At 43.9% G+C, this 25,789-nt stretch overlaps 1 protein-coding gene across 1 annotated transcript in view; it reads right to left on the minus strand.

The window, feature by feature from the left end:
- Positions 1–204: 204 nt before the first annotated feature.
- LOC146830022 (verrucotoxin subunit beta-like) overlaps positions 205–25,789 on the minus strand; it is a 297,695-nt gene continuing 272,110 nt past the window's right edge. The window contains exon 4 of the mRNA XM_085604256.1: positions 205–1,859. Within this exon, the coding sequence (XP_085460382.1) occupies positions 1,147–1,859 (713 nt within the window). The 3' untranslated portion in view covers positions 205–1,146. The remainder of the gene's footprint in view (positions 1,860–25,789) is intronic.

The raw sequence follows: 25,789 nt of genomic DNA on the forward strand, positions 1-25,789 counted from the left end.
TCACTTCTTCTCTCAATCTATCTGAGCTCAGCATGAGAGTGAAGAAGCGTGATCTGTTTGAGTGAGGAGGGCTGCTGAGCAGAAGTGCTGGTACTCAGCAGGGACCAGCAGTCTATAGCACGTGAGGTGCTGGCCCTGAGACTAGCACAGAGGGCCTTTTTCACACGTTCAAAGCATTCATTCATTAGTGGTAGCAGGAAAGACTCCATTTCAATTTGAGTTTATTTCATGTACACAGAAAACAGATTCCTTAAAAAATACGTTAGGCTAAACTATTTGCACCGTGCAAATAACTAAATGCAATAATTCAGATATAATGTGGAGCTTGATAGAATAATCGATCTCAAATAAATGTGTTAAAAACATGGATCGTGAGACTAAGAAACACAATGTGTCATCTCTCTCCATTTACATGGTTGAATAATGCTATGAAGCAAGAAAAATGCGTCTGGTGCTGGACGTGGCAATTAGAAATAATGAAATTATAATAGTAATTTATGGCGCGGGTTTTCTGCAGGAGAGGAAAAGTGAAAGTCATTACCAGCACTTAGGAATCCATTTTATACTTTGGGAGACAGTATTAACAGTGCAAAGGTGGAGCCGAGACTCGGGTAACACAGGGAGGAAAAGAAGTGATGGGGCCCGAAGCCGGAGGCCGGTGCAACTGAAGGACAGGATGCCCGTCTGATGGGGACACATGAGCGCTGGATTCCTTGAGAGGCGGTAGGCCCCACCGGCACCAATTAAGCGCTGGGTGAACTTGCAATCTCGGTATCAAGGCGCTGGTGCTGCAGCCCATGGCTGGAATGGGAAACATTTAGGGTGTCATGAGAAGAACACGCAATTACTAAAAATAAGTTTGAAGAAGGAGCGCCCAGAAAGAGTTCGCCTCTGACACACAGCGCTATAGACAAACGGGTTATTCAAGAATGCAGTCACAGTGGCCCCGCCCCCCCCCCCCCTCTCCCCTCCCGATTCTAGCGCTCTCTTCTGTCCACTGCATGACACCAGACTCCGACTTCTTCTGAGTGTTTTCCAGTTTAACATTCAACAGTTGTTCATTTTCTACCAATTTTCTCTCAGTTTCTTCTTTAATTTCCTTCTCCTTCTGCTGTGTTATTTCACCCTTGTTTTGTTTCTTTCGATTTAATACCTATTATTCTTGTAAGCATAAGTTTTCTTAAAAAATGATTCTTTTTGGATTCTTATCCATATCCCTTCCCCTCTTTCCTGCAGTGCCCGCTGCGCCCTCTCATCCATCTCATGTGTGTGGAACCCCCCGTTATTCCTTTCCACCAGGCCTATAATGAGGTCTAACAGTTCCCGCCTCTGCTGCTCCGCCTCTTCTCCTGTTGCTTTGTTGTTGAGGGCGCAGTAAGGCCTCCCAGGCTTTAGGATCAGATCTTTAAACTCCTCATAACGATCATTAACGTGGCTCTGTATGGACTGATCTCCCAGGTCGTCTTTCCGGGTGAACAGGACCATCAGGTGCTTCTCGGCCCCGGGCCCGAAGAGGTCCCGCAGTCTCTTCATCGCGTTCTCAGTGAGCCGCCCCAGCTGCGTCACCAGGATGAAGGCGTGGGGCCCCGGGGCGCTGAGGACGAGGCTCCGGGTCACCGCTTTAATCCAATCTTTACAGACTTCTGTGTTAAAGAGCCCGGGAGTGTCGATGACTGTGACGCGTCTGCCCCCGTACTCACAGCTCACCCTCTGACACGCCGCCTCCACTGACCCTGATGAGTCTCTGGACTCAAACTCTTCTCGCCCCAGGATGGTGTTGGCGGACGCGCTCTTCCCGACTCCAGTTCTCCCAACAAGAACAATCCTCAGCTCTCGGATCCGAATCCAGTGAACAGGATCTGAAAGGGAAAGAGGAGAGAGTCAGACACAGGCGGCTGGAGAGAAACATTCACAGCACGTGCGCCCCTGCACCGGCGGCTGATGTGTAATATCAGGTACCCCCGCGGCCCCTCCACTCGCCGCCCCACTCGTAGAGCGGAGGCTGTCCTACTTGCCCCGGCAGCCGCAGCCGTTCATTTTTTTCTGTGGAGGTGCCCCCTTCCTGGGAGACTACTTCGGGGAAGGAGGGGGCATACACATGGGAGCCTTCAAGACTCGCCACATCCACACTCCACAGTGGGGCGGCTGGAGCGCGCACATTTGGCCCTTCCCAGACCACTTGGACTGTCCCCTTCTGCCCACGGCTGCGAGTTTGAAGGGGCTGGAGCCCTCTTCTTTTGCTGCTGCTGTGGGGGGACCTGTGGATTGGTGAGCCAGCCCCCCCCCCTTCCCACTCCATCACCCTCAATAATTCGTTTTATTAATTTATATGTTAATTTACCTGTAAACCTCCGTAATCCATAGTTTACTACCCCCCACCCTGCCCCTCCCCACATCACCGCCCTGCAGTTACTCCTACTACCGACCGCGGCTGTTAAACGGACAGCCTCAAGATGTTAACTAAATGTAAAACAAAGGAGAAATAAACGGAGATCCAGTGCTCCGATATCATTTACTTAACATATATGTTTACGTGTTAATATTTGGTAGGACTATAGTTCACGATCTTTTTTTTATTTTCAGTAGTGTTTATGGACTCCACTTTTTCAGAAGTTTAAAGTGTTTTTTGCAAATCATTCTACATTTATTATTTATAGCCTCGTGATCAAAGGGGATCGTGTCAGGGGGACAGTCTTTCTCCCAGTGCTTTAAATGGGGGGAAAAAAGTGCAGGTACTCATCAGATCAAGCTGGGGGGCGTGGCAAGGAGGCGGGGCTAGAGGCGGGACTCAGGGTGGGTCTAATAAAAAACATTTGAAGGGCGCAAGAATTTTGTCGGTAGTGAATGACGACAAATTTGTTCCCTCTGCAATTTATTGTGGATGCCCTTGCATGTATTAAGTTGTACAAGTTGACAGACTATTGAAAGGTAACTATCAGGTTTCTCTTTTTGTCAGAGGCTCCTGTATATTAAACAAACCATTAAAAGGTGCAGAGACTTGTTTTACTGAAAATTAACTAAAGGAAAAAAGACTACATCCTAAAATGCAACTCTGACCCGCATCAGTGGAAGGAAGCCATCAGCTGTCATGCTAGTGATCCTGGGAGAAGAAAGTTATCTGGGGTCTCGCAACAGAGCAATAATATTTCACCCTTTCATTCACTTCCAGATACTGTGCCACCCAGAAAAACCTATTCCAAAATTCTTAGGGGCTAGTAAAGGCATGGAGGCACATATAACCAGGCACATATGAGCACGGTGTCACTGATGGTGGTGGTCAGCAGGCCTGCTGTAGCCACGGTTCCCGATATGGGAGGCACCCTGTACCCACATGCGTCTGATGCTCAAAGCCTCCCTTAGGCCTGCTCCTTCTCCTCAAGTCCAAGGCTTGGCTCCCTCCCTTGGGTGCTTTGGGTTCCCTGGTGCTCCCACTCCTACTGTGTGGCTCACTTTTTTCATGAATACCAGATACAGCCAGCTGTTGCGTCAACTGGTGATGACCAGTCTGGTGCACCTCACAGTGCAGTGGGACCCTACAGATCTCTATGCTGCTGTTGTGGAAATTGGGAGGGGCAGACATTTGGCACTTCTCGTTCATATCTCTGTACGGCTCACAGCCGCACACTTATGGATGCCTCCACAGCGTTGTCCTGGAAACACATGCCTGCGATTCCCCGGCTAACCATGATCCTTCCTTCTTTTGACTTCTCTGCCTGCTCCCTCCTTCCAGTGCGGGGATATGTGTCCTGGCCTGTAGTGGTGTGGGTGGTTCTTAAGCTCCGTGCCTGGCCTGAGGGGTCTAGCCCTCTGACCACATCTGAAATGTCAACTACATTCTTGGGACAATATTTACGGTAGTCTGTTTACCACTTTGCCAATTCACTAATTTTGCATCGATGGAAATCCATTTTCATATTATACTTTTGTCACAACACACTAGTGGCACTCTGTGGGTTTAGAACTCCCAAGCGGGAGTGCTGCGTGTGCATCCAGAAGAAGGCAGCAAATGAAAGATAAACCACACCTAAAATAGATGGTTTTACTTTATTTAGCTGAAAACTGCAGTTATTTCCCCCGAAAGTTATGTGAATTTGCATCAATTTTCTATAAAAGGAGGTGAAGGGCTGGCTGTAAGCGTCCCTTCCCCAAGGCAGACAGTCTTTGACATGCAGAAATTAAACTGAATTTCCCCGTTTGCGATTATTGTAGGATGTCAGTAACATTCACTGTTTGGGGAATCTAGTCATTTCTGCATCTGTGGCAGGTAACTGGATATGGGCCTGTCCCAGTATGATAAGAGCTCTGCCTCCAGACGTTCTTCCTTCCAGATGTCGGTGTCAGTCGAAGCCCTGGTCCTCACCCACCTGAATGGAGGCAACTCTCTGCCCATTCGCCTCCTTAATATTCAGACACCCATGAAAGCACCTTAACCACTAACACTTCCCATCACGGGCTTGTAGAAGTTGGCCAAATCCACCCACACTAAAGGTATTGTATTGTAATTGCATTTATATAGCGCTTACTACCCCTGGCGAGGCATCGAAGCGCTTTTTCGGCAAGTAGGACGCTACTCCGGAACCCAAGACGGATTAGTGTTGAATTAGTATAGTGAAAATGTGAAAGTCATTTGAGTGGTGGATAGATTAGTCAGTTATTTGGATTCAGAAGGAAAGCAGAGATAGAAGAGGGAAAAAGGTTTGCATTTATATAGCGCTTGATACCCCTGATGGGGTGTTGAAGCGCTTTTGTTTGGAGAGTAGCACTTATCGGGTTTAAAGAACAAAGAGATCCCCAAAACTGTGACTGAGCATGTGTATGACAGCAAAAAAAGCGTACTTGGCAATCTGGAATAGGCCTCGTTTCAGAGAAATGCTTGATATAAGACACAAGCATTCTGGAAGCAATTCAAAGTGTGATCTTACATCATAGAAACGAATGAGAAACATTCCCCAAGCCATGGGACGTCATGTCTTAGTCGTGTTTGAATGCTTATATTGTTAGCTACATTCAGTGTTTTCTGGTAAATGCGCATTTTAACTCCATGCACAATATTCTTCCCTTCCAGTGTGCCCCAGTAAGGTCTATACTGTGTTTAAGTATTTTGATACATCCGTTCTTCCTCCAAGTATGCGATCTGAATTCTTATGATGGTTTGTTGCGCCTTTCATTGTTTAAATTAGTTACAAAAATGAGTCACATTATGGTAAACTTTATATTAGCTGGAAAAAAAAAAAACACAACTTATAAATACCACCCTCCCCATAAAATTATTTTTCTATTCAGCTGCCACCCCCGCTTTAGATAACACTTTTTTGGATGACGAGATACTCTCCTACCTCTACCCTCTGATGTCCCTAGCCCTTACTTACTAGCCCCATGTCCCCTCCGATGCCCCATGTGTCTCTTTACCTTTTCTCTTTTTTCAGGTGGTCACGCCACCTTTCATCTTAAATGTCCCCTCGTTCATCTCATCAAATTCCTTCTCTTGCTTTTCTGGGATACCCCTCCCCCACTTAAAGTACCAGTCTCTGCCACTGCAGCGGTCGCTCTGTCCTCACTCAACAGGCCCCTTCCACCGACCTCGACAGCCTCGGCTCTTTCTTGGGACACCCACCCACCCCCGACTCTCATCAGATGAGCCTCATCTCATCCACCAGGTGCTTTATTTTAAACCCACTGCCCCGCGCCCGCAGTGTATTCTCTTCTATAATTTGCTTGCCCCTTTCTTCAGGTAACCCCTCGATTTCTTCAGCTGACTGCGCTTATACCCCTTCACTTCTGAAAGCTCTCCTCAGTTGTCCCCTCTCACCCACCAGCTGCTGTGCTGTCCTTTCCGTCTTTTTGGCATAGTAGAAAGGGAAAGCCAGAGCAAATTGTGCTTTTTAAAGAGCTTCCCTTTCTTCCCGCGCACAGCTTCCTGGCGGGTGAGGTCACACCAGATGCGCAACTAAAGTCAAATTTCATTGGGGGGTGGGGGGGGCGATTCTTCAAGCAAAAGGCAGAGTGGAGCTGCAGGGGCTCTTAGAAGGGGTGAAACACATCAAAGCCTCATTAACAAGCAAAATGTCTTTTAAAGACCTGTGAAATACTCTGGTGCGGCTGTGTGTGTGCCCGGGAAGATGTTTCAGCCTGGGCTGCCACACACGACAGGGGGGGGCTGAAGCCCTTTGAGTCCAATGGGCATTGCGCGCCTGGGTCACACGCTGCTCTGCCTTGGTGCCATGGAGTCACTGTCCTCCTTGTGAAATCACCAATATGTGAGCATGCGCTGCAGTGTAGAAATGCGATGCATGCTCACATGACTATCTGTGTGTGACAGTGAGTACTCTATTTGGTAATGGAGAAGTGCCGGTACTCAGTACCGGTGAGTACCGGCCCATTTAACGCACTACTTTCTCCGTAAAGTGGACATTTTCTGGAAGGATGACCTTCGAATTACTTTACCAATCTTCCACTTGAGAGGGGTGAGAAGATACACTTAAAAGCAAGCTCGGATGACATGTTCCACCCCCTGTGCATTAGCTTCATGTGCAGGCCATGTTAAGGTTTGGTGTGTGTGGTCTTGTGCTATGGAAGGCATATGTTAAGAAAAAAGCCTGACACCCAGTCTTTGACAGTTTTGTGAACCCTCTGAATTTAGATGAGCTACTGTCCGCGAAATACTTAAAAGTGGAGACATTTTAACAATGTGTGGAAAGGTTTCGTATAGGAGTGGTGCGAAGTGATTGAAAAAATATGTTTTTACCTTTTTTTTTTTCCATAAAGGCTGTTTTTATTAGTTGCATTTTTGGGGGCAAGAATGTGTATTAAATGTACTTTTATTGTCTGTGTGTGTTTAGTCTATATGTAATGCTACTTGTTATTAAGTACTCACGTATAAGGGGAGATAAGAATTCAATACCCATGCCCTTATCCGCCCATACAAGGGATCCTGGCATATAATCCCTCTGTCTGGGCAGTAGTAATGATTTCATGTATTGGACTCTGCACCAGGTCTGCTTGACTGTCAGAGATAATCTTGACTTGCTGCTGCAGAGTTGGCTTATGTTATGTGTGACACCTTCAGTTAGTCCATGCTTTTGAGCTAGCGGCACAGAGCCTTCTGGGAATTGTAGTTTTGCTTTTCTCCGTAATAAACATGGGCTTTCATGGCTCGCCACGCAAAGCGCTGTTTGCTGATAAGCCAGAAATTGCTGCAGGTTTAGCACTTGGCAGGAGGGCATTGATCTGATGTATAAAATTCCTGAAATAAGACCCCTTCTCAGCCGCTATGACTTGCTGCTGGATTCCAAGACTATTGCGTCTTCCGCAACTCTACAACCAGACACCATCGAGACCCCAAGGGGCCACGGTCTCCGCCATCCCTAGCTTGAACTTTAACCTCACATTGTGTCCCCTTTGCCCCCATGCTCCCCTCAACCCTCCCCCTTTTATATTTCTCTGTTTTGGAGACTTTACTGTCTTTACTGTTTTTTCTATTGTTTTTCCCTTGTTAACCATGTAAAGCACTCGGATACCCTCACGGGTCATGTTCGCACTCTATAAGAACATTAATATAAATAAATAAATGATTGCACCACAGCTTTACCAAACTTTCAGAGGTAGCTTATAGAAAGGCAGTCACTTATGTGCTAGAATACAAATTATTTGTATGATATATATGGTCTCGTTAAACTCAAATATTGTAATTGCATTTATATAGCACCTATTACCCCTGATGAGGCATTAAAGCACTTTACTGTGAGCTGTGCCCTACTCTGGAACCCAAGGTTAGTGGTTAATTCAGTGGTTAAATGTTTGTTATGGTCAAGTGAGTTTGCACCACCGTAAAATGCTAAGACCTTTATTTCTGAAATTGTTGGTGCAATCTTCCTCTGAGATTTTGCAATTACAGTTTAATTCCCCCCGCCCACCAATGAAATCATAGTCTTTCGAATTGCTTTTTAAAATGCTTGTTAACCATATATTGATCTTTTAGCACGATCTAACTTTTAAGATATTATTGTCTCTTATGACTTCAAGAATTTATGGCTTCTCTGAAGATATTGATGTTTTATGTCTGTCACTATAATTGAAATTGTTCTGTGTATTTTGTATTCTTTTGTGGACCTCTTTGGAGTTTCAAATCATGAAAATAAACCTGAACTTGTCATGTGCTTGCAAGAAAAAATCATTGCATGCATTTACTCCAGTTACTTTATGATAGATTCTGTTAATACTAGTTAGGTTTGATCATTAATAGGGGCTATGCGGTTTCAGGTGAATTGTTGGGGAGAGAGGCTGAGGGAGATTAGATAATGTTAGGCTACAAGGATAGGGTTTTAAGGCAGTAGGTGCTGTCGGGTGTGGGATTAAAAAAAATATATCTACTTGTCGATGGGACAGGTTGCTTCATAAATCTCCATATCCTGTAAAAAATTCTACTTGTCCCTTTGCTGCCATGCAGTGTGGCCACAAATTGTGGCGGGAATCTCATTATATAAGAGCTCTGATAATAGCCTCTCTTATTGTACCAGGGCTCATACCATAGTAGGGCTTGAATTCTATGAATTTCCTCATTTTCCCACCTTTATGCAGATCTGCATACTGGGGCTGGAGGTAGCAGTAAGCAGTTCCAGGGTTGGAATGCCCTTTGAGTCTGTGCAAACCTACTAACTTGCATGTTTTAAGGGTTTTCACCGGTACTTCTCTAGTTTTTTCCCAAACTAGAGAAAGGTTTAATATTTACTACTGACTAGGGTCAGGAGCAAAAGTTCTTTCAGGGTTGGGAAAAAAGTGGTTGCAGAGAAAGTGAACTTGTAAATGCTCAACGGATTTTTGCAGGAGCTACACATGTATATTTGCTTGTGCTAAAATACAGTTCACAAATATTTTCTAGAAGTACGATTTCCTGGTCTACTTATCTAAATTCTTGTGAATTCATTAAATATGTAAATCTGCACTAATGCAAAGACATGCCATGGGTCAACTTTCGTGACTTTATAATAGATTTTGGCCTCTAATTAAGTCTGGCGTTAACCAAGAACTTTTGTTTTTACTAAAACTCTCTCTCTAAATATATATATCTCTATCTGTCGACGGGCATCATTACGAATGATTGCAATCTGCTCTTTCAAAAGGAGCATATCAACACACACTGTAGTTTTGTTCAATGTCAGGAATTGCTATGGCAATGTGTGCTTTTTTGAGACTTAGAAATGGGAGTTTCTAGTTGCCAGTGGCATGCACGCTGTCCTGGTAGGGACCCCTCCTTCTAGGTAGGGTAAGGGAGTTACACACCCAAGATAACCACTGCGCACACCCTTGGTAGCTTGGCACGAGCAGTCATGCCTATCTCAGATTCAACGTGTAAAGTATTTGTATATAACACACAGTAACACAGTAAAAACACCACAAATGGACACCACACCCGTTTAGAAAAATAAAGTATCTTTATCTAAGCCAAACAACCAAAACGACAAAAAACAACATACAGAGCTCAAAGTTGCCTGTTTGAGCTTGTTCATGACTTGTCGGGCCTAGGGCCAGAAATTCTGGCCAAATTCACGTACACCAGTACCCACCCTACACCATTCACAACCGGATTAACACACTCAAAGCACATGTACTCTACTCATTTACTACAAAGTTCAATGTCTCAGGACCCAGTACAAAACCCCACAAACCACACCTATACACCCTTTTATCGCAGCTACCACACATTTGCACCATCACTTAGAAACAATACACAACTCTATCCTATACCACTGACCAATCTACTCATCACTAACACAACCCAATTCCACACCATACTTAACTGTATCCCATCCAGACACACACTTCCTGCTCTAATAACTCCTAACAGCCCCTTTGTGTCACTAACAAACCTATACTCCGCTTTCCATCTTTTCAGCCACCAACACCCTCCTCCTCTTTCTACTGCAATAACACAACTGCACAACACTTACTCTCCACTGCACCACACATATTACTTCTTTCAGCAATGAAATCTAACACACTCTTAACTCTAGTTCACTCCCTCTTACACACAACATACATTCTATTCACGAAACACGTCACCACCCCGTTTTCCTTACAACTTCCACTCACCAGCAAAACTTTACATACAAATCCTTCTCAGAGGGGAGGAGCAAGATGGCAGATTGAAGCCGCCATGGAGCACAGCAGAGTGGTGTTTCTCCTCACGCCCATGGTAGAAACAAACAGATTTTTTGGATCGAGCTCTCTATGAACGGAATGCTGAAAGGAAAAGAAAACCCCTGACCTGATATAAAATCAGGGTGGATGAACGGATGTGGCGGCCTTTCAAAATCCGAATTGGGTGGTTGCTGCAGGTAGAGTGGTCTCCTTTATGGAGATTGGCTGGCCGGTCGGGTCTGCTGCTTGCGGTAGCTCCCACTGTGGCTCCGGTGCTCGTGACGGTGATGGAGGCTGCAGTACAGTAGTAGATAGTGCCACCTAAAACTGCCCCAAGAAGCACCCGTACTGGCAGGAACGCCACCGCAGGAGAAGCAGGTACTGTCGATGGAGGGGATATGGCGGAGAGGTGCATGTTACAGTCAGGTCGCTATTGATGTTGAGACGGCTAGGGCTGATTTGACTTTAGAGGCAGCTGCAGCCCCAGCCCTGAATAATGACAGCGCAGACTCGGGTGACCCGAATGGCGTTGCAGAGACCCTTACCTCTTACATCCACAATAGCTCAGCCGGTGGGTACGTTTGATACATCTGGCAGGAGCCCGTCTAACTTACCTAATACATCCAGCCATACAAATGCGCCAAATCTGGCAGTTAGTCCCATTGACACTCAGAGCGGCTGAAGTGGCGGAATTGGGGGCAAAGGTCTGCGCGGCTATAGACTATATGCTGGAAGAAGCAGGAACGGGAAATGAAATAGGCTCAAAAAAAGACTTTGAGGATCTAGTGGAGATTACTACTCAAACTCCTACGGACACGGGCAAAATATCTGGCGGCAAGAAAGTGAAAGGAAAGCCCAAAATAAAAGTAAAAAAGGCTATTGGTGGGCAGAACACTATAACCCCACGTGGAAAAGCCATTTCTGATAATAGCCCCTTACGGAAATGGGTGCAGGCAAAGGGCGGAGTCAAGTCTATGGTATTAAGACTCTCGGGTACTAGCCCTATGGATGGAAGCCTAACGAAAATTCTTACCCCGCCCATAACAGAAGCAGACGGCTCTAAGGTGGGCTCCCCGGACGCGAATCAATCTATACTGTCAGTCTCCAGAGTGGATCAAATCATAGAAGGTACTAGTTTGACTCAAGTGGCAATACAATCGACAGATGGGGGCACGATTAATCAGGAGGATAAGACATCATCATTATGTCTGATATTACAGGCCTTAAATGAGCAAAGACAGGAAGCCCAACAGCACTATTTGCAGGTACGAGAGGATAACAGCAGAATGCAATACTCCCTACAAGAGATGGCGGGTAAACTTGGAGGATTAACTCAAGAGATCTCAGAGCTGCAGCAGAGAGTCGCGGGCACTGAAGAACTGTCGGCTTGCACAGAGGTTCTTGTGAAGAAGCATGAGGCTCAGATTTCAAGTATACAGGATAAGCTGGAGGACAAGGAGAATCGCCAGCGGTGACAAAACTTTAGACTTTTCGGAATTCCGGAAGGGGCAGAAGGGGCAGATCCGAGGGCCTATATAGTCCAATTATTTCAAAAGGCATTTCCAGACCTCTCCGACTGGGACTGGGACTCGCAGTTACAAAGGGTCCACAGATTACCGTTAGTCCAGAGGAATAAGGGGGGGGGGGGTCAATACCCTCAGCCATTTTTCATCTATTTAGGAAATGTTTTATTGAGACAGGCTGTCTCACTGAAGGCTCAAACCGAACTCCAGTTTCAATAGAATCTGTTACCTTTTTTGTAAGGTCAGACTTAAGCAAAGCCACAATGGAAAGGCGTTGGAAGCTACGACAGTTTATAGATCCAATTAAAGCTCTTGGTGGCCAAGTCTTTTTGCAAGAACCAGCGCGCTTGAAAGTATTTAAGAGTGGCCATACATATTTCTTCACAAATGAAAGATGCGGAACAGTTAGTGGCCAAGTGGCAAGCAGAAGCCACGGAGAAGATGTAGATGTAGAACAGTGTTCTGTAATAATTATGGACATGCTTAAGAGATCACTTGGTGTTTGGTGGGTTTCAGTGAATTCACGTGGGGGTTGTTAGTTATTTCTTGTATATGTTACATATCATACATGTACTGGGTATATTAAGTGCAATTTTTAATATTGGTAATGCAGAATGAAAAGGTGCGGGGTAGACCACCATGGCTGAGACTCTGTATGGCTGCCCAGATAGTGGCAGCTGGATAAAGAGGGGAGTCCTCCCCTATGGGACAGGGGTAGCAGGGTGGGAAGGTGTGGGATGGGGGGGGGGGAGTAGGGTTCAGATGGGATCACGGGTGGGGGGGGATCTAGAAAAAACAACATGAGGATAATGCGCATTAAGAATACCAATAGTAAGACTTTTCTGGTTCTAATGAATAAAGATTTATTAGGATGGATCGGCTGAGATGTTTAGCCTGGAATGTGGCAGGTTTGAATAGCAGAAATAAGAGGCGGCTAGTTTTCGAAGAATTAAGGATGTACAATCCGCAAATAGTTTTACTTTCAGAAACACATATCTCCTATAAAGACCGTAGTTTATTAGGGCAATTAGGGTATGATGTAGTTGTCAGTTCAGATTTAAACGCTTCAATACGAGGAGTTGCAATTTTAAAACGCAAGCAATTTCGACCCGAGATTAGTAAAACAGCTTCAGATAAAGGTGGCAGACGGGCTATAGCACAAATAATAATGGAAGGCTGTAAATATACGTTTTTTGTTGTATATGGTCCAAATATAGATGACCCCACCGTTCTTGACAGGGTAAACAGAGTTGCTGGGTTGGGAGGGAGAACAGGTAGTAATGGGCGATTTTAACTGTATTATGAACTATGATATTGATACTACCAGACGTGGGGCCTTTCAGAGGATGCGGAAGACACGAGCTGCAATCAAAGAAATGGGCCGAATAGATGCAATAAAGGATGCTTGGCGGGTATTAATCCAAATGTGGCAGGTTATACTTATTATTCAGCCGCACATAGATTATGCTCACGTATAGATATGGCCTGGGTTTCAGATAGGATTTTAGAATCCAGTATTATGGAGATTTGCCCAAGGGTCACTTCTGACCATAACCCCATCCTTCTCTCCTTTAGAATATCAGCGGAGAGACAGAGAACCCAGCTTTTTTCATTTCCCAGGTACTTATTCTCAAATAAAGACTTTTTAATGCAGCTCAAGGTACATTTGAAAGAATTCTTGGTAATTAATATTGACTCAGCCCCACCCACCGTGGTATGGGATGCTTGCAAGGCTAGTATTAGGGGTTTCACTCAACAATTTATACTGAGACAGAATTATGAATGCAAGGAAACAGAAAAAACGATTGCAAATATACTCATAGTAGAGAATCAAATGGCCGAGGCGTTACTCCAGGGCTTGACAAATGTAGAGGATCTGGGATACATTTTGGTTGACCTTAAATCTGCTCTAAAAAACGCATTTAGGGAAAAAAGTATTGCTAAGCTAAATAAATATAATCTATCCCAATATGAGAGTGGGGAAAAACAGGGAAGATTCTAGCATACAAAGTTGCAGACGATAAGGCTAAAACTCTTATAAAGGCAATTAAGGGGCCCAATAACCTGGTCTATGAGCATCCTAATCAGATACTGGAACAATTTGCTAACTATTATCGAGAACTCTATACCCCGGAAAATCAGCCTGTGCTGGGCAATATACACACATCTGCAAATTAACTTATTGAATCGTATAGATGACGAAAAATCTGACTTATTAATAGGGGATATCACGATGGAAGAAATCAAACTAACAATTACTGCCTTGCCGTCTGGTAAAGCATCAGGAGAGGATTCAATTCCCCTGGAGTTATATAAAACGTGCATGGACGAGTTACTTCCATTGTTCAGTCAGGTAGCTAGATTTATTGGAGCAGGAGGAAAAAAATAAGCCAGCTGATGAATGTGGGTCATATAGACCCATATCGCTTATAAACACCGATGTCAACATTTTTGCTAAAATTTTGGCAACTCGTTTGGCACCGATGTGTGGCCTGGTGTCCCCACAGCAACAGGGGTTCATATTAGCAAGGGATACCACGGCCCATGTAAATATGGCAGTGACAGCACTTGATGTTGCTAGGATCAAGTCAACCCCACTCGGTATGATACTATTAGACGCTGAAAAAGCTTTTGATCGAGTGGGGTGGGACTTCCTCTGCGCTACGCTGTCAGCATTCGGGTTTAGAGGCCAGTTTTTAAAATGGATACAAGCTCTATATGATCATCCTAGTGCCAAAATTAGCTATGCAGGGTTGCAATCTTTTAAGTTTTTAATTTCTCGTGGCACTTGTCAAGGGTGCCCTCTGTCACCATTATTATTTGCTTTATCAATGGAATCATTTCTCTCAGCTCTGCAAAATCAACCCCGAATAATCCCTTTTGTCTCTGGCTCGAATTCTCTGAAAATTACAGTATATGCAGATGACATTGCAATATATTCAACAGACGTTATTGAAGCAATGAAGGGGATAACTCAGGAGGCAAGGAGATTTGGGGCTGTTTCAGGCTACAGACAGTTTCTTTTAAGAACTAATGACCCAAACTACTGTAAGCGGGTTAAATTGAAGACCGCGCGGGATAGTGTAATTATTTGGCGTGCTATTCTTACTAAGTGCAAGACATCGTTTTTTCATCCTAAACTTCCCCTATGGGATAACCCAGGTCTTCCAGAAATCTTTCATGATGGGATTGGTAAACGATGGTCTAGTTCGGGCATAAATATCCTTGGGGATCTCTATAACTTTAGTGGATTTATGACATTTGAAAAACAGATGATTTTATATAATCTCTCAGAAGGCATGCGGTTTAAGTACTATCAGATTCGTGATTATTTTATACGTAGTATGAATCTTACAACTGTTCGGGATTCGGATATATGGAACTGTTTATATGCGGCTAAGGATAAATCATTGATTTGTATCGGATATAAAAGTTTCAACTCCTATAAGGAGGATGATTGTTGGAGATTAGCCGATCGCTGGAGTCAAAGAATGGGTACCTTCATTACAGCTAATACTATCTCGTCAGCTCTCAGCAGTATCAGTAGGGCGATACACTCTTCCAACTTGAGACGGCAGCAGTATAGAACAATATGTTTGTTATACTATACACCCGAAAGGATAGCAAAATGGTCTTTAAATAATTCTACTAGTGATCGGACAAAGTACCCAAAATGCGATTTAGTGGCAGCTGACTTGAAACATATGTTCTTTTTTTGTCCGGAATTAACAGAATTTTGGCGAAGAGTTGCTCAAATTTTGACTCAAACTTAAGAGATCTATAACATTTACAGCACTGGATGTAATGTTGGGCGGGCAGAATACGAACTTTAACCAGAAAGATCTAATAGCTATTTTATTGGCCTGTGCCAGACTGACAATAGCTCGGGTTTGGATCTCGCGGGGCCCACCGTCGGTTTTAGAGTGGTGGGGTCTGGTCAAAAACATATGATATGGAACTCGCACTAGCTAAAATGAGGGGGGTTCGTTCATTATGTAAATTTGAAAAAAATTGGGGTTCATTAAAAAAAAAAAAAAAAAATCTTGGATATTTATGTATAGCTAAAATGATCTTGGGTCATTATCCTATCTACTGAGCTTTAGAAAAGTGTATTTCTTTTGTCTATATTGATGCTAATTGTTTATGGTTATTTCCTCATGTTGTCAATCAAAACTTTAAAAAAAAAAATCCTTCTCAGAAAACAAATACATCAGCACCTCATTTCACTACTTCTCAAAAACAAAACATAAAACACACACCAGCTCAACAAAATATCTCAAGCACAACCCCTCATAATACGTTCCATCACAAACTACAAACCTATGCCCACTCCCACCTTCCAGACTAGACAAATGAAACACACCATGAACAAACTCCAATGCCAAGCTTTTTCTCCTCCCCAATACCCAACACATAAATAGTAACACAGCAGCTCTTTTAACCGCCTCTCATCCATTGGACAATTTAGAACTTTACTACATGACCCACATGCTACACCACCACCCCTAACTCATACACATTCAACACTAAGCAGAAGCAAGCAAAAAAAGCAACATGCCATTCCTCACAACTTTGCTTCTCCATGTCTACTGCACAACAAGGTTAAACTACAAAAACATCCAGCTCACCAACTCACTCTCAACCACCATCTCCACCACCCACACACGCAGACCCATCAAAATACCTTCTTGGCCTGCTGGTTGAGGAGCACGATACAGAACAGCTACACCACTGCTATCCTCATACATCAAATACCAACACTAAGGACACCTGCTACAAACCCACAAAACACTGCTCACTCTTCTACAAAACAAAGTCACACTAGCACCAAAGCACATTCTCTAAACTGTCTACTGATAAATGCTCGATCGCTCTGAGGACAAACATCACTTCTACGACCTTCTCACTGACGCAAAAGCAGATACACTATTCATAACTGAATCATGGTTGGGAGATGATATGGCTCTAGTCCTGCATGAGCCGTTCCTCTAGGCTATCAAACTATCATGCAGAATCGTATAGGCAAAAGAGGAGGTGGCCTAGCTGTTGTGTTCAAGCAAACATTAAATATCAGTATGACTGACGATATCTCCATTCAAGGTTATGAGGCCTTCTTTACCGGATGCAACCCAACATCTTCCTCCTACAACTTCCTGCTCCTTTACAGACCTCCACCTAGCAATGAAACATTCACAGACACCCTTCTAGGCACAGTTTCAAACCTGATAACACTACACTCCAACCTATGCATTCTGGGTAACCTCAACATTTGGTTTGACAAACCCAATATACCCCATCCAAAAACAATCATAACTTGCCCAGATGCACTGAACCTACATCAGATCTTCCAAAGACCCACACACATTGCTGGACACATCCTAGATGTCATTTTTGCAAATACAGAACTAGTTACCTTTGAAACAATAACTCATCTCACATGGTCAGACTACCATTTGCTTGCTTTCCAACATAAACACAAAGCAACACAGCTAAAACCACCTTACATGCATCCACCTACCGATCCTGGAACAAACTTCATTTGGAACACTTAGAAACACAGCTAACCTCCAGTACAGATCTAAACACAATACATTCTGTTAAAAAACTATGTGTGGCTACAGGAAGCTTTTGATATCCCAATACCATTAAGAACAACACAAAAGAACAAAAGAAAATGGACACCTTGGAGAAATACAGAGATAAAGGAGATAAATCAACAAATTAGAAAGCTGCAATGTGCCTGGCTCACAACTAACACCAATCAAGATCAACTTAACAGATTATGCAAGTCAGCTATCAAAAAAGCTAAGAAAAGCCTATTCAGGCTGAATTCAAAATGCTAAATGTCCAAATAAAGAATTCTATAAAAGTCTCTCAGAATTTCGTAAACCAAATTGCCTAGAAGGAGCTCCTCCCATTACTCAAGATTTCACAGACAAACTGGCAAATTATTACACGACCAGAGAAGACACATTGGACTCATATTTAACCCCTTCGACGCGCATGACGGAGCGGTTCCGTCATGCACGTCGGTTGCGCTGTGCGCATGACGGAACCGCTCCGTCATGGCCCCGCCCGCGCACAGAACCTTCAGCGTAGTGCGGAAATCCGCGCCGCGCTGAAGGGGTTAAAACAAAAAAGAAGCACTAGCACAGACCCCTTTCCAAAAGAAGAATCCAAGTATACTCTAACCCAGCCTCCCCATTTCTTCCAACAAATTTCACACAATTAATTTATGGAACTGGTCAAAGCAAGCAGACCTGCCGGCAGCCCTTCTGACCCGTGTCCACCACAAACCTTCAAGAGTATTCTTCTAACAACCTCTGCTGCCACACCAGTAAGAAGAATCATCAACAATTCCTTAACTATAGGAATTTTCCAGAAGAACTAAAAAAAGGTCATACATACGCCCATTACTATAGAAGATAAACCTGGACCTGCTGAACCCTGACAACTACAGACCATTTACAAATGGACCTTTCCTGGTCAAACGGATAGAAAGAGTAGCATTCGCCCAGATGTCCCAATTTATTGAGGATAATGCCATACTTTCAGATTTCCAACGGGATTCCGTCCAGGAAGAGGCATAGAATCTGCCCTCGTTTATCTGGGATGACCTTAAGAACATAGTTGACCGCAACGGGGTTGCTGCACTTCTTCTCTTAGACCTCTTAGCTGCCTTTGACACGGTTGACCACGAGACTCTGATACGACTCTACGAAGCGGGCATAGAGGGGACTGCTCTAGACTGAATCACATCCTTCCTTCACAACAGAACTAATGTCATCCATACCCCCCCTTTCTCTTCCAAACTGTACTTCACAAAAGCAGTAGTTCCTCAACGCTCTTTGATCTCACCCATGCTTTTCAACATCTACATGAAGTCCTTACCGGCACTGATCAATCAATTTCACCTCTCGTGCTATAAATATGCAGATGACACACAAATACTTCAACAGGAATACCCCAAAGACATTGGAAACTCACCAATTTTGAGTTGTCTCAGAGCTGTGGATCAATGGATGACATGGAGCCATCTCAAATTGAATGCTTCCAAAACACAAATACTCACCTGTGGCGATTGGAAAAATCATGACCAACTCGCAGTCTGGCCTGATGATCTGGAAACACTGCCTAAAGTATCAAAGGAAGTAAGAAACCTCGGAATGACCATGGAATCCAAGCTATAAATGAATGCCCAAGTGGATAAACTAGCAAGATCAAGCTTTGTTACTATAAAAACTCTGCGACGCATCTTCCGCCACCTAGGATTTCCACATAGCCTTTACCACAGATCACCTTTAACATCAATGAATAGACCACAAAGGATTCAGAACTCTGATGCCAGACTACTCTTACATATAAAGCCACAAGCCCACATCTCCCCTGCCTTGAAAGCCCTACATTGGTTACCAGTTGCCAGAAGACCCACATTCAAGCTGCTTTGATTCTCCCACAAAGCGATACATGGAACAGGACCACTCTTCATCAGGAATAATATTACAAAATGCATTCAACAAAGGAACCTCCGCTCTACAGTAACACCGCGCCTCAAAATCCCACCATACAAGAAAAAAACATGGGTGGCCCATCCTTCTCTGTTCAAGCAGTCAAACTATGGAACTCTTTACCCCCAAACCATAAGATCCATGGATAACAACCTTATCTTCAGAATACTACACAAGAATTGGCTCTTCCCCACATAACCACCATACTCGAACATAAATATACAACATGGCCCCTGTATACAAGCATTTATTTGGACTATAGATGTGTACCTACATATGTGTATTGCTTTGTATAATCATGCATAATAATTATGTTTTTAAAGATATAGATATTCGTTAATTCTGCTTAAAAAAACTTTACATATTACTTAGTTACATTGTTCTATGTGTAACATGTATATAAGGGACTGCATAAATAAGTACATCTTTTTATCATAACTATTTATCTACAAGTGCTTCACTATTGAATTTAAAAATAATAAATACAAATACCTTAGTTTATAGTACAGCAGCACTTAAAAGTCTGGGTTTATTAAATGCATTTTTAATCTCCATACATTACCTTCCTTATGCATATATATACCTTTCATGTACATATGCATCTTTATATTTATTACTTTGCTTCTAATTCAGTATATCCAATGAACTACCCTACATCTCATCCCATACCTCTAGCAATATATCCTCTACCTCCACTCTGACTCATCCCAATTCTCAGTCTACTACTCTTTCCACTGCCCTGTCCTATTTCTCAACCTATGCCGCTCTCAATATATTCTCTACCTTAACTCTTTGACTCATCTCAAATCTCATTCTACTACTCTTTCCAATGCACCATCCTATTTATCTCCCTATACCTCTATCAATATACCAATATATCCTCTAACTCCCTCATTCATACCAAGCTCCATACCACTACTATGACCCCCAAAATAATCCTTTCTAGACTCTACCCTCCTTGCACCATCTCATACCTCTTACTATTCAGATCTCCCAAACAAGCCTTTCTAAACTATTCTCTTTGACTCGGTCCCATCCACCTCCCCTTTACTCATCCCAAATCCCCCATACTGCCATGAACTTACAAAAAAAAACCTTTATAGATCCTTCCCACTTCTATTCCCCCACTATTCCTTATCAATCCAAATAACAGACTGATATGTCCACCACTCAAATATACTAATTGCACACTAATCCTTTTTGGGTTCCAGAGTAGTGTGCTACCTGCCAAAAAGCGCTTCATCACCTCATCAGGGGTAGTAAGCACTACATGCATGCAAACCCTTCCCTCTTCCATTCCTCCACTACCCTTTTCAATCCAAATAACAGACTAAAGTGTCCACTGCTCAAATTAATTTCATATTTCCCCAGACTAATTTACCACTAATCCTTTTTTGATTCCAGACTAGTGTGCTACTTGCCTAAAAGAACTTCAACACCTCATCAGGGGTAGCAAGCGCTATATAAATACAAACCTTTTCCCTCTTCTTCCCTCCACTATCCTTCTCAACGCAAATAATAGATTAACATATCCACAGCTCAAATTAATTTCATATTTCACTATTCTAATTCAGCACTAATCCTTTTTTGGTTCTGGAGTAGCGTACTACTCACCAAAAAAGCGATTCAATGCCTCGTCAGGGGTAGAAAGCGCTATATAAATGCAATTAGAATACAATGCTAAAGGAAACAAAAAGAATAGTTTGAGGAAATAGAACAAAATGAACACGAGTTAAACAGAATTAAAAGGGAGAAGAAAGCATCACAGTAATGGAAAAAGCAAGGACAAAGCAAAAACAAAAGAGGGAACAAGGAATCATTTCAGGATTGAAAAAGAACGAGAGAGAATTCATGAGAGGAAAAATGGAGGAATAATTTCTTTCGGCTTTTTAATAATAAAACATATTTAAAGCCTTAGCAAAAGCCTTCCTTATTCGCATGCGGACTAGTGCCTGGTGGTAATATCTTGCATGACACCTCCCTGACTCCCTATTCAACCCAGAGGTGATTATACAACAAATTAACACAGACAACCGTACCAAGGGGCTGCCTTGGCTCTAAGAGCCCGAGCACAAGTTGGACCTTGAAAATGTTCCTAGTAATATTTGTAAGTTTTGACAATAGTATGTCACATGATAGTACGGCACTGAGAAGTACTTATTAAAAGTGATAGTTTTCAAAACATGGATTTAGAAGCATTTCTGCTTCCGCCCCTACACTGGTGACAGTGCCATTAGTAATATAAGAGGTAAATCAGTTGTTATGTGAACACTTTCTGCATCCCAGATCACTATCAAACACCATTACGGGTTATAAAATCAAACACAGTAGGAAATTGTGCAGCTGCTATTCTGAATTCAAATATTAGTAAGTGCTTGTGAAATAAAATATATGCCTAAGATCACGAAATATAAGGAAGGCAGCCGCAATTAATCCAGGCTCTCTGATTTCTCAGTCACTAAATGCTGGCAAGACCTGGAATGAACTCCCCCTCAGCATCAGACAATCCCCCACACTGCAAACATTCAGGAAGAGCCTCAAGACCTGGAACAAACTCCCCCTCAGCATCAGACAATCCCCCACACTGCAAACATTCAGGAAGAGCCTCAAGACCTGGAACAAACTCCCCCTCAGCATCAGACAATCCCCCACACTGCAAACATTCAGGAAGAGCCTCAAGACCTGGAACGAACTCCCCCTCAGCATCAGACAATCCCCCACACTGCAAACATTCAGGAAGAGCCTCAAGACCTGGAACGAACTCCCCCTCAGCATCAGACAATCCCCCACACTGCAAACATTCAGGAAGAGCCTCAAGACCCGGCTCTTCGGATGAGACTGAGCTGCTCGAAACTCCCCTGTGGCTTGAGACTCTCACGGGTGAGTAGTGCGCTTCACAAACCTCTGATCGATTGATTGAATATGATTTTGTCTCCTTATTATGTTAATATTTTGTTTTTATCTCTTTGAGCATTTTTCTGCTATTTTTTATAACGCAATCTCAACCCTAAGGCATTGGAGCGAATTATATCAGCAATATTTACATTAAACAAGGTCACATTTCTTTTGGCATGGGGAGGTTAAGTGATTTGCACAGAATCACAGAATGTTGAGCCAATGTGGAGACCAAAGTCGACAGCTCTGGCTGTATATGTCAGAGCAGAGCGGTAGAGCAGAGGAGAAGGGTAGAACATTTGGTGCCTGCTGCCAGTGCCTTTGGTCACATGACTGCGAATAGCTTAGCTGTTCCCTGCCCACCTGCAGTTAAAAGTGGTGCCTCCAGCACAAACCCTAAGGAATCTGGCACTGGCCTTTTTTTCACCCCGGACCTCTTGGAGTCTTGGTAGGTCAAGTGAAGAACTTTTCAGAGCCAGATGTGGGGGTAGCATAGAAAATTCCCCCACTTCAAAGGCTGGCACCACCTATAAATATTACACCTTCAGAGCACCTTTTCAGTACACTTCTGAACCTATTGAAGACTTATGGAAGACTTCGGAAGGACATCATGCTTGAGGCCTGCGTTGGTTCCCAGAGGTCTGCTCTGCTGCCACCAGAGGACTGCTCTGCTGCTTGAGGAAAGCCTTGCTCCCCAAAAGACTTCGCTGCTGCTAGAGACCTGACTTGATGCTTGAGGGAGAACTGGACCATTTCCATGAACGCAGGACCACCAGACAAGAGTCCAAGGGATAGTTGGCTGGCCTTCTGTGTGAGCTACATTGGCATAACAAGCTCCAGATACCTTGAACTCTGCACCTCATCTTTGCTGGAGTGAGCCTTAACCCCCTCCCCCCCACCAAATGGTGCCTCTCAGGTCCTGCACATTTGGAAGTGGTGGTAGATCAGCTGCTCCTGCCTATTCCTAAAAGGTGGGACTTTGAAAAAGTTTCACTGAAAGTACCAGAAGAACTGACAGAAGACAAGGAGCTACCTGACAGTCGATCCGCCCAAGGTGCATTGCCAGTTTGTCTGACTTTGCAGTAGCTCCTGCTATGTTATTCTACACAGCAGCAAATCCTGTTCACCAGGACATCTCGGTGACACTGTCTGCCCTCATGGAGCCCTCTTCTGCTACAGCAGTCCCTCTTGGCTTCCAAAGAGTTGTCCAAGTCCGAAGGTAAAAATCTTCACCCAGCTTGATGGTGACCAGCCCCCCATCGATGATGACACTCCTCAGCCTGGAAATCCTGTTTCTTCGGCTCAGAGCTTTTTTCTGCCATTGTATATGGCTTCACTGAGACTTTGTCCAGCGCTCCCCGGCAATGGCAACTCCAATTTGGATGCAGCCTGACTTCTTCATAATTTCATCTCAGTCTGAAGGTCAGCCGAGACCATGCCCCATCCACCTTTTGTATCTGACTTGTGCTCCATCTTGGTCAACCTTAACATTTGACCTTCTCCCAGTCTCATGCAATCATATACGCCCGGATGGCATTTTGGTTTTTGGGGTTGCTAGATTTCCCTGAAAAACGTTTAAAAAATCTGGTTGTACTGATGGAATTTAATTAGTTTTGGTGTTATTATATTTATTAAAATGTATCCTATTTTTCAAAATTGGGTTGGGATTTTTCTTGGGTTGTGTTTTCACTTTATTACTGTTTGCTGCATAAATACAGTGACTAAGTTAAACCTGAAAGCTTTTACGGCAAGCTACCAGAGGGCTTAGCACAGGCTAAATGAGCACAGTCCTGGGCACACGTGGTGGGGATATCACAATGTTTGTGGAAGTCTTAGAAGTATAACAAATGCAGTGGTCGACACCAGTGTAAATTTGAAAACGTTTTCTAACATGAAGCAACGACTGTATTGAACCAAACAACCAGCCGACACGTGTTTCGTCACTAGGAGTGGTCCTGTGACTCTTCAGGGCTGGGACGGATACAAAACATGGGTGAGGGATACAGGGGAAACAGAAGACAACCTAGACATTGACATATCCAGGGAGCAGGGGGAAAAGGGATCACCCTAGGTGCATCTGAAGAAAGTTTACAAAAACATACACAAAGCGCATGTTGAAGAGTGACTGTTGTGAGTGTGCTGCTCTCATGGGTTGGACATCATGAAAAATGCACGGGAAAACACAGTAAATAAAGTGATGTGACATGATACACAAGTGTGAGCAGTCGTGTGTAAGTGGCATGAATGGTGTCTAGTGGTCACTCAGACAGGTAGGTAGATGCCCAAGAAAGCCAAGTGGACAATATATAAAAGCACAGATAAGCGACGGTTGGAAAAACGCATAGGTGATGGAAATGATCCTACTGGAAACAGTGGCATGAGTGGTATCTAATATTAACTCATTATGGTGAGTCAATGCCTGAAACAACCATGTGGGCAATATATACAAACACAGATCTGCGGTGATTGATATTGCGTCTTGAGGAGGAAAGGATCCTACTATAGACCGAAAACTGTATTAGAGGACAGAGAGACACTGAGGAAAAGGAATGGGTATGGTATACTGAGGAAACAATAGATGTGAGGCATTCTAAAGATGCTGGGTCAGCAGAACAAATAAGGTGGGGGTGAGGTGGTTACCTGTTCCGTGTTTGGAGGTGTGAGTTGAGCGGACCCCTGTGTAAAGGAGAGACACGAGCGTAAACAGGAATTAGTCCACGGACAGGGACACAGGGTAGGAGGCTCCTACTAGAAGGTGGTAGGTGGGCTATCAAAATTGCTCACCATAGAACCGGTGATAATTCCAAACCAGTCTGGGGTGTGCGGTGGACTCAATGGGATGGATGGGTAGACTTGAAGGTGTACTAGGTCGGTGGCCGGCACGGTGTGAGCGCCGCATTGAGTTAGAGATGCGGGAGGGTGTTGGGGGCCGCGGGGGGGGAGAGAGCAAAACGGTTAAGTAAGATGGCAACCTCAGTAAGGCTGGAAGGGAAGGAGGGGACAGCCCTGTGGTATCTTCCTTCTCTAGGTGGTTGCAAGGTATGACATAGTTAGATTCTTTATTCTAATGTTGCAATGTATGACATGTACAGGAGTTGTAGAATCTATTGGGTGGAAGGTTGGGAGGTGAAAGTTCTTGGAGAAGACAGTTGGAGTTGTGCTGTTGTTCTGCTTACTGGTGGATAGGATCTTTCTTCAGGGATTAAACCATTTAAACATCTACATCACGTTTAAGCTTTTTCTTTGGAATATAATACTGGCGTAGTCGGCAGCTGATCACATCCAAGGAAGATCCTAACACAAAACTGAAGGACTTAAAAGACTCTCAACGCTGAGGCTGGATGATGAGATCTTTCCTTTACTAATTTCGTACTTCTAAGACTGAGTGGAGTTAAGTTATTCTTAAAAGAAGAGGAACGTTATTTTTTGATCGCTACGAGGGACATACTTGGACAGTGTACAACAAAAAATCATTACTCTGGTCTATGCTTTGGATTGCCACCGATACCCACTGGCCACTGGCAAAAGAACATCGGTGTTAAAAGGAGGGAGAAAACGAAGGAATTACGATCTACTTGCTGTGCTCTGGATGCCGAGGCGCCGGAATCGGAGGATCTTGCTGGTCTGAGGTTGCCTGCGGTGCTGTAGGCGGCGATTCAGCGTTCTGGGTTTCAGCCAACGAGTGGGTGTTTCTCTGGATCAGGTTTCTGATGGAAGGGCCGTGTG

Source organism: Triturus cristatus, chromosome 5_1, assembly GCF_964204655.1.
Source record: "Triturus cristatus chromosome 5_1, aTriCri1.1, whole genome shotgun sequence".
Classification (NCBI taxonomy): Eukaryota; Metazoa; Chordata; class Amphibia; order Caudata; family Salamandridae; genus Triturus; species Triturus cristatus.